This window comes from Nansenia antarctica (assembly GCF_963989245.1).
Source record: "Nansenia antarctica genome assembly, chromosome: 5".
Lineage (NCBI taxonomy): Eukaryota > Metazoa > Chordata > Actinopteri > Argentiniformes > Microstomatidae > Nansenia > Nansenia antarctica.
Genome location: NC_137690.1, coordinates 72983933 through 72999503, shown reverse-complemented (window position 1 = coordinate 72999503; position 15571 = coordinate 72983933). Strand labels below are relative to the sequence as shown.

Sequence of the window (15571 nt, the reverse complement as noted above, 5' to 3'; positions counted from 1 at the left end):
ACACTATACTACTACTGGGTAGGGCCTCCCTTTATTAACACTATACTACTACTGGGTAGGGTCTCCCTTTATTAACACTATACTAATACTGGGTAGGGGCCTCCCTTTATTAGGAACACTATACTAATACTGGGTAGGGTCTCCCTTTATTAGGAACACTATACTAATACTGGGTAGGGCCTCCCTTTATTAGGAAACACTATACTAATACTGGGTAGGGCCTGCCTTTGCTGTCAACACATGACATTCATTCCACAAGATGTCGGAAACATTTCTTTGAAATTCTGATCCATGATGATGACACGATTGCATCACCCAATTCCTGCAGATTTTCACATCCCAAAGGTGTTATATTGTTGGATTCAGATCCGGTGACTGGGAAGGCCACTGAAGAACTGAACACTGAGCTTATTATCATGTTCATGAAACCAGTTTGAGACAACTTTTACTTTCAGTGTCCTTGAGTTTGAGAAAGGCGCTTTTAAGTCAAAATCTATTATTTATTATTATCTTACATGATTATTACTTTGTGACATGGTGTATTGTCATGCTGGAAGCAGCCGTTAGAAGATGGGTACATTGTGGCCATGAAGGGACATGCACATGGTCAGCAACAACACTCAAACAGGTTGTGGCGTTCAGGAGTGATGATTGATTGGTATTACCGGGCCCAAAGTGTGCAAAGAAAACACTCCCCACACCATTACACCACCTCCACCATTACACCATCTCCACCACCTCCACCATTACACCACCTCCACCATTACACCACCTCCACCACCTCCACCATTACACCACCTCCACCATTACACCATCTCCACCACCTCCACCATTGCACCACCTCCACCACCTCCACCACCTCCACCATTCCACCACCTCCACCACTACACCACCTCCACCACTACACCACCTCCACCACTACACCACCTGGATGAAAGAGAAGGTGTGCAGGTGTTCTTAATAAAGCGTGTACTGAGTCCCCCCCCCCCCCCCACCACTGGCCTTGCCACAGAAGCCCCCCCCCCCACATGAACCCCCCCTCCCCCAACCGTAGGCCTTCCTAACAGCCTTGCTACTCCAACCCCCCCCCCCCCCCCCCACCCACCATTGACCTTGCTACGCCAACCCCCCCCCCCATCCCAGCCCCCCAAACCCCCCCTCCCCCAACGTCGGCCTTGTTACCGCTACCCCCCACCACCCTCCACCTCCCCGCCCAGCCACCCCCCTATCTGTTGGTTCTGGCTCGTTCTGCCGCCTGCAGTGAAGCATTAGTCATTCCTGGAGCTATCAGAGAGAAGGAAGCAACAGCAGATAAGAGCCAGGAGACCAGGAGACCAGGAGACCAGCTCTCAATAAAATGTCTCGAAATGTTGTTTGACTCACTTGCAAACCCCCCTTCCCCCCTCCCCCCGTCATTGGTCTTGCCACTTCCCCCCCCCCCCCCCCCACCCACCTACCCACCACTGGCCTTGCCATCGGCCTTGCTACTACAAGCCCCTCCCCCCATGAACCCCCTCCCCGGCTCCCCCCCCCCCCAACCGTTGGCCTTCCTAAAGGCCTTGCTACTCCAGCCCCCGTCCACCCCGTCCACCACCCCCACCAGCTCCCCCCCTAGCTGTTTGTTCTGGCGCTTTCTAGCGCCCAGAGCAGAGCACATTAGTCATTCCTGGAGCTATCAGAGAGAAGGAAGCAACACCAGATAAGAGCCAGGAGACCAGGCCAGTTCTCAATAAAATGTCTCGGAATGTTGTTTGACTCACTTGCAAAAAAGAAGCCAGTTAGTTAGGGGGGGTGGGGGGCGGGGGGGTTATATTTGGCTCTGGGCAGCTTCAGAAACAGACTAGAGCCACGCCACACTAGCTATGCTGTGTGAAGTATCGTCAAGCGTCACGGGAAACTGCTTTAGGAGGAAACTAGGAGAATAGAACGTCCAGAATACACACTTTGACCGACATCTTCCGGACTTAAATCGTGCAGCACCACCAGGGTGTCAGAAACAGCTAAAACACCCAAACAAACGTCACAGTGGCTAACGTGAGGCTTTAACACTAGAACAGCTGTGCCTTTTTCACCTACTATAAGAGCCGCCTCCTACACAGAAAAAGAACTGCAAAATACCTTACTAGCTTATCCTGATGTGATTTTGAAAATGTAAGGATACTGGGTGGTAGAACGCACATATCTAGGAAAAGTCATGAAAGGAGGGTCCTGAAATTTGATCGAGTGCAAAGATATAACATTTTTCTCATCCTTTCTCACAAATGACCCCTCATGGCTGTTCGAGTAACTCTTTTAACCCTTTTGTGTAGATAGATATATGCTTTTAGAAGACATTCTCGTTGGGAAGAATGGGCATAATAATCTAATTATATTTATAGCATTCCACACAATAACACCTTGTGACGTTAGAATTATAAGGTTCTATCTCCATTTTTGTCAAAATTGAGTTTTTTACATAATCTGATCCATTAGGTGTTTATTAATGCCTGTGTGGTGTTATTTTTTAAAATGTTGAAATGTTTTAGTTAGTAATTCATAAAATACAAAGGTTCCATCTCACAAAACATAATGGAATGTAAAAACTTTGACGCTCAATGGGCCGGTTTCAGAGACAAGGCTTAAGCCTAGTCCTGGACTAAATCACACTTTCAATGTAAAATCTCCATTGAAGATGTTTTTTAGTCTAGGACTAGGCTTAAGCCTTGTCTGTGAAACCGGCCCTATATCTCTGAACTACCCTAAGCGGAGATAGAACCTTATCATTCTAAGCTCACGACCTGACATTCAAGTATCGTCTTTGAATGTTTTTTTTACAGCACAGTAGGAGAACGGGGGGAGGGGGGTTAGTTATTTGAAATATGGTCAGTAGGTTCAACCGTTGTCCTTGCACTGAGTACAATGGGATGTATGTATGTTCTAGTCCAGGGTTCAGAGGTCAGAGCCATTGAAGGCGACCCTGGAACAGTTAAGTGTTCAGCGCCTCGCTCAAGGACGCCTCGACACGTGGCCCGGCCTGGATCCCCATTCTCCTCTGCTATCCAGTGGATCAGAGATGTCTGTCTATCAGGCAGATTAGTGTGGCAGTGTAGAGGGGAACCAGCCATCTTGATCTGATCCTGGATAGCAGAGAGAGAGAGAGAATCCTGATCGTTCTGATTCAGATTAAAAGAACAAGTTATATCTTTGCACTCCATCAAATTTCAGGACCCTCCTTTCATGACTTTTCCGAGATATGTGCGTTCTACCACCCCAGTATCCTTACATTTTCACAAATCACATCAGGATAAGCTAGTATGAAGCTATTTTGCTAGTTTTTCTGTGTAGGAGGCTAGGCTCATTTAGGTGTTCGCCAACTAGTGGTCGTTGTGTGTAAATAGCAGCTTAGCATTGTAAAGAGGTGGTCATTTGTGGGGTCATACTCTAGTCTAACCTAGTCTAACCCTCCCACCCTCCAGGTGCACCTGTTGTACTGCAGCCAGGAGATGACCTGGTGTTTAGTCTAGTCTAACCTAGTCTAACCCTCCCCCCCTCCCCCCCTCCCTCCCTCCCTCCCTCCCTCTCCTCCCTCCAGGTGCACCTGCTCTACTGCAGTCAGGAGGAGGCAGACTTGGTGTTCAAGGCAGCCTGGGCGTGTGGTCAGGCCGGTCCCTCTCACATGTGGTTCGCCGTGGGCCCGGCGCTGTCGGGCCTGGGCCTGGAGGGCCTCCCCAAGGCGCTGTTCGCCATCCGGCCCCGCGGCTGGAGGGACGAGCCGCGCACCCGCATCGCCAAGGGGGTGTCGGTCCTGACCCACGGGGCCATGGCCCTGCGGAGGGAGCTCGGGCCCGCTAAAGGGGCGCTGTACGCCGGGAACTGCCAGACTGACAGCAACCGGACCAGGAGGGTGCCAGACAAGATCAGGTGAGAGGAGGGGAGGGGTGGGGGGGGGGTGTGTGTGTCTAGGCGATCATCGACGACTGATGACTCTCTGGGGAGAGAGGGTGGGGTGTTAGTAGAGGAGGAGGAGGGGAGGGGTGGAGGGGGGGTGTCACTTTCTCTGCCTGTTTCAGAGAAACTCTCTCTCACTCTGTCTCTCACTTTGTCAGCCTCTCTCTCCCTCTCTCTCTCTCTCTCTCTCTCTCTCTCTCTCTCTCTCTCTCACTCTCTCACTCACTCTCTCACTCGCTCTCTCTCTCTCTCTCTCTCTCTCTCTCTCTCACTCGCTCTCTCTCTCACTCGCTCTCTCTCTCACTCGCTCTCTCTCTCTCACTCTCTCTCTCTTTCTCTCAGTCTCTCACTCTGTCTCTCACTATGTCAGCCTCTCTCTCCCTCTCTCACTCACTCGCTCTCTCCCTCTCCCTCTCTCTCTCACTCTCTCTCACTCTCTCTCACTCTCTCACTCTCTCTCACTCTCTCACTCTGTCTCTCTCTCTCTGTCTCTCTCTCTCTGCCTCTCTCTCTAGGTGACTCTAGGTGTCTCTCCTCCCCCTTCCCTCCCCCACCGACCTTACCTCAGCCTCTCTCTCTTTTCATCAGTGGAATATGCCTCTTCTTTCTCTCTTCCTTTGCCTCTCTCTCTCTCTCTCCTTCTTTCTCCATCTATCATTTTCCTGTCTGATTCCCCCAGCAGTGTATCACAGCACAGCCTTGCTTGCACTCTCACTGACTCTCTCTCTCTCCCTCTCTCCCCCTCTCTCCCCCTCTCTCTCTCCTCCCCTCTCACTCTCTCTCTCTCTTTCTCTCTATCTCCCCTCTTTCTCTCTCTCCCTCCCCTCTTTCTCTCTCCCTCCCCCTCTCTCTTTGCTCTGTCAGGGGCCTCACACTCAAAGTGCCTTTCTCTCTCTCTCCCCCCCCCTCTCTCTCTCTCTCTCCTTTATTCTCTATCTATCATTTTCCTGTCTGATTCCCCCAGCAGTGTATATCACAGCACAGACTTGCTTTCTCTCTCTCTCTCTCTCTCTCTCTCTCTCTCTCTCTCTCTCTCTCTCTCTCTCTCTCTCTCTCTCTCTCTCTCTCTCTCTCTCTCTCTCACTCTCTCTCCCCCCGCCCCCCTCTTCTCCCCCCCCTCTCTCCCCCCCCCTCTCTCTCTTTGCTCTGTCACAGACCCTCACGCTCAAAGTGCCTTTCGTCAGAGTCCCTGCGTGTCATCTGACAGACCCGCCTGAAAGATACATGAGGGTGCATGTGGGAGTCAAGTGCATGGCGTGTCCGTGTGAATAAAGCTAATTTATTGACTACCGCGGCGCGCTAACCGCTAACCAGAAACCCTCCCCCTCCCCCCCCCCCCCCCTCCACTGATATGGACGGATTCTGTAAAGGACTTGAAAGGCCTGAAATTTACTACCAATTTATTGCCACCTACTGTTGGATGTTCGCTAGTGCTGCCCTCCCCTCCTCCCCCCTCCCCCCCCTCCCCCCCTCCTCCCTCCCCCCGCGTAACGAACGAACCCTCTAATTGTCCTCTCATCATCCAGTCGAGATGATAATTTTCGTATAATTGTCGACCGATCTGGTGATTCAACAACTCTCCTTATCTCTCAGTTTGTCCTTTTACCTCTACCTCCTCTCAGCTGCTCAGCTCTCTGTGCCTCCCCCCCCTCCCCCCTTCCCTCCCTGGCTCCCCCCCTCCCCTCCCCCCTTCCCTCCCTGGCTCCCCCCCCCCTCCCCCCTTCCCTCCCTGGCTCCCCCCCCCCTTCCCTCCCTGGCTCCCCCCCCCCTCCCCCCTTCCCTCCCTGGCTCCCCCCCCCCCTCCCCCCTTCCCTCCCTGGCTCCCCCCCCCTCCCCCCTACCCTCCCTGGCTCCCCCCCCCCCCTCCTCGTCCTCTCCCCCCCTTCTCCTATTCCACTCCATCCACCCGTGCTTTTTACGCATTGTTGTTTTTTAAACCACATTCCGGTATCATCTTCAATCTCATCTCCTTCTCTCTCCCCCCTCTCCATCCATCCCTCCCTCCCTCCCTCCCTCCCTTCGCCGTCTATTGTCAGTTCACCTCTCCCACTCCTCCGCCCCCCCCCCCCATCCCCCCCACCCTCTCCATCTCCCTCTCTTCCTCTCCTCCTCTCCTCTTCACCCTTCCCCTCATCTCTCAGAGCTGAGGCGGCGTCGTTTGTATGGAAATTGAATAATTGGATACGGAGGAGAAATGCAGGAGGGAGAATATATATACTGTGTGTATATATATATATATATATATACTCAGATAACAACTCAGATATAGATATATATATATATATATATATATATATATATATATATATATATATATATATATATATATATACACACAGTATATATATTCTCCCTTCTGCATTTATGAATATATATAGTGTTTATATATGTATATATATATATATATATATATTTTTTTTTTTAATATATCTGTATTGTGAATTGCATAGGGGACCAAAATAAACATTCTCAATCAATCTCAATCAATCAATATACTCATAACAACTCAGATATATATATATATTCTCCCTTCTGCATTTCTGTTATCTTTATATATAGATATCTATATCTTTATATCTATAACTTCTGTTTGTGTGTATATATATAGATATATACTCATATAACAACTATATCTATATATATATATATACACACTCAGATAATAACTATAGTATATATAACTATTATATATAGTTGTTATATATGTTACGGTACATGTGGGAAGACGGTACATGTGGGAAAACTAGGGTTAGGGTTAGGTGCTAGGGTGCTACGGTTAAGGTTAGGGTTAGGGTTAGGGGTAGGGTTAGGGTTAGGGATAGGGTTAGGGGTAGGGTTAGACATGCCAGCATGTACCAAGTCGACGTAGCACCTAACCCTAACCCTAGTTTTCCCACATGTACCGTATTCCCACATGTACCGTAACATATACACATAGTTGTATATAGTATATATTATATATCTGAAGCAGTCTCTGTGCCTCTCTGGACCTCTCATCGCCAGAGCATCTCTGTGAAGATGCTGACACCCCCTCTACTCCCTCCCCCCCCCCCCCCCTCTATTCCCCCCTCTGCCCCCCCTCTTCAGTGCTAATGAAGGCGCTTGGGGGGAGGTGCGGGCGGGGTTACAGGGAGTAGAGCCCTAATGAAGGAGCTGCCACTCCTGCTTATCCACATGCAGAAGAGAAGCTCTAAAGAGAAACATTATTAACACCCTCTGAATGTCGTCTGATGTTTAAACATCTACCCCATCTACCCTGCCTGCCTTCATACTGTCTCCTCCGGGCCTGATCTCTCTCTCTCCCTCTCTCTATCTCTCTATCTCTCTCTTTACATCTCTCTCTCTCTCTCTTTCTTTACATCCCTCTCTCTCTCCCTCCCCTCTCTCTCTCTCTCATGCTATCTCCCCCCCTCCCCTCTCTCCCATGCTATCTCTCTCTCCCCCTCCCCTCTCTCCCATGCTCTCTCTCTCCCCTCCCCCCCTCTCTCTCATACTATCTCTCTCTCCCCCCTCTCTCCCATGCTATCTCTCTCCCCCCCTCTCTCCCATGCTATCTCTCCCCTCCCCCCTCTCTCTCATACTATATCTCTCTCCCCCCCTCTCTCTCATGCTATCTCTCTCCCCCCCCTCTCTCTCATGCTATCTCTCTCCCCCCCCTCTCTCTCATGCTATCTCTCTCCCCCCCCTCTCTCTCATGCTATCTCTCTCCCCCCCCCTCTCTCTCATGCTATCTCTCCCATCCCCCCTCTCTCTCATGCTATCTCTCTCCCCCCCTCTCTCTCATGCTATCTCTCTCCCCCCCTCTCTCTCATGCTATCTCTCCCCCCCGCTCTCCCATGCTATCTCTCTCCCCCCCTCTCTCTCATGCTATCTCTCTCTCCCCCCCTCTCTCTCATGCTATCTCTCTCCCCCCCTCTCTCCCATGCTATCTCTCTCTCCCCCCCTCTCTCCCATGCTATCTCTCTCCCCCCCTCTCTCTCATGCTATCTCTCTCCCCCCCCTCTCTCTCATGCTATCTCTCTCCCCCCTCTCTCCCATGCTATCTCTCTCTCCCCCCCCCTCTCTCTCATGCTATCTCTCTCTCCCCCTCTCTCCCATGCTATCTCTCTCTCCCCCCCCCTCTCTCTCATGCTATCTCTCTCTCCCCCTCTCTCCCATGCTATCTCTCTCCCCCTCTCTCCCATGCTATCTCTCTCCCCCCCTCTCTCTCATGCTATCTCTCTCCCCCCCCCCTCTCTCATGCTATCTCTCTCCCCCCCTCTCTCTCATGCTATCTCTCTCCCCCCCCCCTCTCTCCCATGCTATCTCTCTCCCCCCTCTCTCCCATGCTATCTCTCTCCCCCTCTCTCTCATGCTATCTCTCTCCCCCCCTCTCTCTCATGCTATCTCTCTCCCCCCCCCCTCTCTCATGCTATCTCTCTCCCCCCCTCTCTCCCATGCTATCTCTCTCCCCCCCTCTCTCTCATGCTATCTCTCTCCCCCCCCCCTCTCTCATGCTATCTCTCTCCCCCCTCTCTCCCATGCTATCTCTCTCTCCCCCCCCTCTCATGCTATCTCTCTCCCCCCCCTCTCTCTCATGCTATCTCTCCCCCCCCCCTCTCTCCCATGCTATCTCTCTCCCCCCCCCTCTCTCTCATGCTATCTCTCTCCCCCCCCTCTCTCCCATGCTATCTCTCCCCCCCCTCTCTCCCATGCTATCTCTCTCTCCCCCCTCCCTCTCTCCCATGCTATCTCTCTCCCTCCCTCTCTCCCATGCTATCTCTCTCCCCCCCTCTCTCTCATGCTATCTCTCTCTCCCCCTCTCTCTCATGCTATCTCTCCCCCTCTCTCTCCCATGCTATCTCTCTCCCCCCCTCTCTCTCATGCTATCTCTCTCTCCCCTCTCTCTCTCATGCTATCTCTCTCCCCCCCCTCTCTCTCATGCTATCTCTCTCCCCCCCTCTCTCTCATGCTATCTCTCTCTCCCCCCCTCTCTCTCATGCTATCTCTCTCCCCCCCTCTCTCTCATGCTATCTCTCTCCCCCCTCTCTCTCATGCTATCTCTCTCCCCCCCTCTCTCCCATGCTATCTCTCTCTCCCCCTCTCTCTCTCCCCCCCTCTCTCTCATGCTATCTCTCTCTCCCCCCTCTCTCCCATGCTATCTCTCTCTCCCCCCTCTCTCTCATGCTATCTCTCTCTCCCCCCTCTCTCTCATGCTATCTCTCTCCCCCCCTTCTCTCTCATGCTATCTCTCTCCCCCCACCTCTCTCCCATGCTATCTCTCTCTCCCCCCTCTCTCTCATGCTATCTCTCTCTCCCCCCTCTCTCTCATGCTATCTCTCTCCCCCCTCTCTCTCTCATGCTATCTCTCTCTCCCCCCCTCTCTCCCATGCTATCTCTCTCCCCCCCTCTCTCATGCTATCTCTCTCCCCCCCTCTCTCCCATGCTATCTCTCTCTCCCCTCTCTCCCATACTATCTCTCCCCCCCCCTCTCTCTCATGCTATCTCTCTCTCTCCCCCTCTCTCTCATGCTATCTCTCTCTCCCCTCTCTCTCATACTATCTCTCCCCCCCCTCTCTCCCATGCTATCTCTCTCTCCCCCCCTCTCTCTCATGCTATTTCTCTCCCCCCCCTCTCTCCCATGCTATCTCCCCCCCCCCTCTCTCCCATGCTATCTCTCTCCCCCCCTCTCTCTCATGCTATCTCCCCCCCCTCCCCCCCCTCTCTCCCATGCGTCTGAACACACATTAGCCTGTTATGATTTGTCACGAGCGGCAGCGAGGCGAATCTGATATTCAGATATTCTACGATATTCTTGTGGTGGTTGTTTGTTCAAACCCCTCCAGTGTGTGTAAGGCATTTAGAGGAACACATGTAATGTCGATTGACTTGTGTGTCGTCATGACAACCGCGGAGGCAGGCAGGCAGGCAGGCAGGCAGGCAGCCGCCAGGGTGAGACCAGCGGTTGGTAGTAGTGGCAGTAGAAGGGAATGCTAAGCTAACATTGACACACACACACGCCTTTTTATCAGCTTCTGAGAGAAAAGCAAACACTACTACTACAAGGTTTGCCGGGTGCGTAGTGTGGTTTCTTGCATTCGTCAGCATGATTTTATCTCTCCCGAAGTGTGATATAATCATCTGTATTGGGGAATACACGACTGGTGGAGGTGTGTGTTTTTTTGCGGGGGGGTTTATGGCTCCTGGCTTTCATCTGTTATGTGCTGCTGTACTGTTTATTTCTCTGTGCTGTCTGTGTTCTCTTTATGACCTATGTACATGATCTCTCTCTCTCTCTCTCTGTCTCTCTCTCTCTCTTCTCTTTACATCTCTCTCTCTCTCTTTCTTTATCTCTCTCTCTCTCTTCTCTTTACATCTCTCTCTCTCTCTTTCTTTATCTCTCTCTCTGTCTTTCTTTACATCTCTCTCTTCTCTTTCTTTACATCTCTCTCTCTCTTCTCTTTCTTTACATCTCTCTCTCTCTCTCTCTCTCTCTTTCTTTACATCTCTCTCTCTCTTCTCTTTCTTTACATCTCTCTCTCTTCTCTTTCTTTACATCTCTCTCTCTGTCTTTTCTATTTCTTCTTTACATCTCTCTCTCTCTTTTCTCTCTTTCTTTACATCTCTCTCTCTCTCTTTCTTTATCTCTCTCTCTCTCTCTTTTCTCTTTCTTCTTTACATCTCTCTCTCTCTCTTTCTTTATCTCTCTCTCTCTCTCTCTTTTCTCTCTTTCTTTACATCTCTCTCTCTGTCTTTCTTTACATCTCTCTCTCTCTCTCTCCCTCCCCTTTCCATCTCCCTCTCTCTCTCTCTCTCCCTCCCCTTTCCATCTCCCTCTCTCTCTCCCTCCCCTTTCCATCTCCCTCTCCCTCTCTTTCTCTCTCCCCCTCTCTCTCTCTCTCTCTCTCTCTCTGTATAATCATCTGTGTTGGGGAAAACACGACTGGTGGTGTTTTCTTTTTTCTCTCTCTCTCTTTCTTGGCCTTCATTTGTTAGGTGCTGGTATAGTATCTGTTTCCTGCTGTGTCAGGTCTCTTTATGAGCTCCTACATGAGGCCTCTGTGACCTGGGAGGGGGGGGGGGTTGTTATGGTGTGAGAGGAGGAGGAGGAGGAGGAGGAGGAGGAGGAGAGAGAGAGAGGGGGGTCGAAAAAGAAAGACTATTAGCAGGCAACCCCGTATAGGATTTCCTTTAAGTACTCCCCTTACATGCATACACATACATATACAGGCTCTCATTAGCATGGCATTACATCACTCAGGTGTCATTAGCACAATGTCTCTCAACCAAGACACATGAGGAGAGAGTGATCTCCCCTAGGTGTGCATGGTCATGAGCTGCAATCATGATGATGTATTAGCCTACTGTATGTGGTGTAGGAGAGCCCATACATTATAGATGAGTTCTGTTATAGGGGACTGCAGGGGATTGCACGGAGGGGGGGTGGGGGTGTATATATATATATAAACAAGTCTGGTGGTGTTGGATTTTTTTATGTGACAGCGTACATAAAAGATAAAAAACAAAGATTGGAAAATTGAATGAGAGATTCGCCGAAGTCGTGAATCAAGTATTGGTGCTGCGTCATGAAAACAAAAGGAAGTACTGCGGACGAGGCGCGCTTTGGGGAATTATTGTTTTAACTGAGGTGGATTAAAAACTGGCATCGTTTTTTAAATAAATCTGTTTTTTTTATTGGTATTATTATTATTTTAATGCATTCAGGTGGATTCAGTTGGCTTGGGTTGTGTGTAAAGAGCAGCTGTGCAACAATGACTTTCACTTTTACTGGACACCGTCCAGCTCGATCGGTCGTGAAGTTGGTAATTGCGTTTCAGCAAAGTTTCGGTTTGTGCAGAGTGGTGGAGAAGGTGGTGGAGAAGGAGAAGGGGGGGGGGGGGGGTGGACAAGGAGTGGGTGGATAAGAGGATAGTTTAATAAATGACGAAGTCCATTGTCCTCGTACTGTAAAGGCAGGAATCTCTGTTAGGTTAGGGTTAAACTGGAGGAACATAGGGCTGAGGGAACATAGGGCTGAGGGAACATAGGGAACATAGGGCTGAGGGAACATAGGGAACATAGGGCTGTGGGAACATAGGGAACATAGGGAACATAGGGAACATAGGGAACATAGGGAACATAGGGAACATAGGGAACATAGGGCTGTGGGAACATAGGGAACATAGGGCTGAGGGAACATAGGGAACATAGGGAACATAGGGCTGAGGGAACATAGGGAACATAGGGAACATAGGGCTGAGGGAACATAGGGAACATAGGGAACATAGGGCTGTGGGAACATAGGGAACATAGGGAACATAGGGCTGTGGGAACATAGGGAACATAGGGAACATAGGGAACATAGGGAACATAGGGCTGAGGGAACATAGGGAACATAGGGAACATAGGGAACATAGGGCTGAGGGAACATAGGGAACATAGGGAACATAGGGCTGAGGGAACATAGGGAACATAGGGCTGAGGGAACATAGGGAACATAGGGAACATAGGGCTGAGGGAACATAGGGGACATAGGGAACATAGGGAACATAGGGCTGAGGGAACATAGGGAACATAGACACGCTCCCACGTGTTGAAGAGTTTATGATTTCATAACCACGTCTCTCTCGACGGGCCTACAAGTACCAGGCTAACCAGGCCTACAAGTACCAGGCAAAGTGACAGAACTACAAGTACCAGTGCCACGCTCATGTCGGTCACGGCAGACGCACTCTGAGGTGACACAGAGTAACCAAAGCGGGTCTCTGCGCATCGTCTCTTTAGCAGAAGCAGCAGATCCTGCTTCTGTGATCTGAAGCCCTCTTGTCTCAGCCCCGACCGCCTTGAATGGTGCTTTTAGCAGGGTTGCCAGATGGGATTGACAATTTCCAGCCTAACTGGTCTAGTTTAAAAACGGCTAAATCCACCAAAAACCACCAGCCCAAGAGCTATATTGTCAGAAAACCGCTAATTACTATTTTGGCAGGTGCCCATCAAAGCACTTTGAGCTGCAACGTTTGCAGGAAAAGTGCTATACAAATAACGGTTATTATCATTATTATTATTATCTCCTGGCCCTAAACTGTATGTCTGTTGCCAAGTTTGTAAAATGAAAATTAAAACCTGCACATTGTATGCAGCTACTAGGTGTTTTAACTTCATGCATTTTGCAACTTTCAGGCACTGACATTTTGACACCACCTAAATGCTTTTATCCATTTATCCAGCCCACCCGGCCAAATGCTTTTTTTCTGGCCCCGTGTGATCAAAAGTAGCCCATTCGGTGGTAACCCGCCCCATCTGGCAACCCTGCCTCTTATCTCAGTCCCATCTGCTGTGAATGGAGCTTTTAGGTGCAGTGTTGTCATGGTGACTCAAGAGCATCGCAGCAGGCAGCTGAACATGGCAGTCGATGTTCCTACAGCCCGGTTCCCTATGTTCCCTATGTTCCCTCAGCCCTATGTTCCCTATGTTCCCTCAGCCCTATGTTCCCTATGTTCCCTATGTTCCCTATGTTCCCTCAGCCCTATGTTCCCTGTGTTCCCTATGTTCCCTATGTTCCCTATGTTCCCACAGCCCTATGTACCCTCAGCCCTATGTTCCCTATGTTCCCTCATTGCCATTAGCATACTCTGGCTGGTTAGCTAGCTACCCTAGCTTCCCTTTCTACACTCACACAAAGTCACTTTAAGTATGGGAGAAGTTTCCCATTTGACCCAAATTAATTGTCTCCTCCTTTGTAAGTGTACTTTACAATCACATTACAGAAAACCATGGTATTCTAATCTAAACCCACATTATTTTCTCATAAGAGACGCCCGGGAATCTGGCTACATGATGTGGCATGACATTGAAACAGTGCAGGTGAATTACAGATGTAGGAACATATTATATTATGTTAGATAAGAATTCAGCTCTATTGTTGTAGTATTTCTACCTTCTGAAATGATGGCTAGGACTGGTGATATCAAGCGAAATGTTCTTTCTATAAAAATCTGCTGACATACACTTGTGATCACTTCCAATTCCTTCAGCGAGCTGTTAGATATTGACTTTCTGTTCTGTACGTTACAATTGGCATTTCTCAAAAACAACAAACAAACAAACTGTCAACTTCTATGACGTCTTGCCGCAAGGCATTCTCGAACCTGCAGTTCTACCCATTCTTAGCTAATACAACAGAAATGTACTCTCTTTTTAACTCTCTTAACGATAAATAACAACTCTTTTAACTGTCAATCAATCATGTAACATATTAATCAATCATGTAACCTATAAAGTTACAACAATTGTCATTGCACAGCAGTGGTGGACTGTTTGAAGGGCAGGGGCGAAAAGAAAAAAAGGGCACCTACTGCACAACATGGGACCCCATCAGTGCACATGGTCAAGTTTAGACCATTGGAAGGGCAGCCAATAGGGCTCATCCTCTAATTTTGCCAGTCAAAAGGGCACTTTAGTGCAAAATGTTTCAACTGTGGGGGCACATGGTCAAGTTTAGACCATTGGAGGGGCACCAATAGGGCACGTCCTCTCATTTTCGCAACTCAAAGGGGCATTTTTGCCACTCAAAAGGGCACTTAAGCAAGACGTTTTTCAACTGTGGGGGCACAGGATGGGCGGTCGCCCCCCCTGCCCCCCCCCTTGAGTCCGCCAGTGTTGCACAGAGATCATGTACCGAGACAGACAACAAAATGTAATATGGCATCTAAACACACCCACTGAACATGGCAGTTGGAAATCAAACTAGATAGTATGTGAATGTTATCATATCGTTAGCCTCATACGATAATTGCCTAAGTTATGCTTCACTTGTGGTCAGCCGAGCCATCTTTGTATGTAGTGTCAAAAATGCCTATGTCAAAGAGATGACTTGGGCAGATAGTGGTTTTGGAATGTAACAAGCATTCTGATAGGCTGATGGCATAGTAGGCAAAAATGCCCAGTGAATCAGCAGTGTTAGGAGAGTAGAGTTAGGCAGATATCTCAATTTGGCGAAAATATGACTTAGGCAATTATGCTATGAGGCTAACGACAAGCAAGGCTAGGAGGGGTCGTCCCTATGTTCCCACATTTTTAAGAATCTTTTTCCCCATCAAAATTAGGCCCTATGTTCCCTCAGCCCTATGTTCCCTATGTTCCCATAGCCCTATGTTCCCTATGTTCCTTATGTTCCCTATGTTCCCTATGTTCCCTCAGCCCTATGTTCCCTATGTTTTCCCAATGTTCTCTATGTTCCCACAGCCCTATGTTCCTTATGTTCCCACAGCCCTATGTTCCCTATGTTCCCTATGTTCCCACAGCCTTATGTTCCCTATGTTCCCTATGTTCCCTATGTTCCCACAGCCCTATGTTCCCTATGTTCCTTATGTTCCCTATCTTCCCACAGCCCTAGGTCCCCACAGTTCTAAGTAATCACACTGTCCATTGTTTGCTTTTTGTGCAGTTTAGGGTTAGGGCTGTGGGAACGCAGACACGCTCCCCGCTAGTTAGCTATTAGCATAGTCTGCGATATCAGCCAGGCACAGATGGGCAGGAGATTATGGAGAGCAGCCCGTCCCTCTGCGTACCCGCAGTCAAGCACACTGCTGCTCCACATTATCTGTGTGATTAGCAGGAGCTAACTGCCTAGCACGTGTGTGTGTCTGTCTGTGTGAGTGTGTGT

General features: G+C 49.5%; 1 protein-coding gene across 1 annotated transcript in view; it reads left to right on the top strand.

The window, feature by feature from the left end:
- LOC308158359 (uncharacterized protein) overlaps positions 1-15571 on the top strand; it is a gene marked incomplete at both ends in the record, with an annotated part of 86148 nt that overhangs the window by 32389 nt on the left and 38188 nt on the right. The window contains 1 exon segment of the mRNA XM_080531948.1: positions 3572-3900. Coding sequence (XP_080388074.1) covers positions 3572-3900 — 329 coding nt within the window.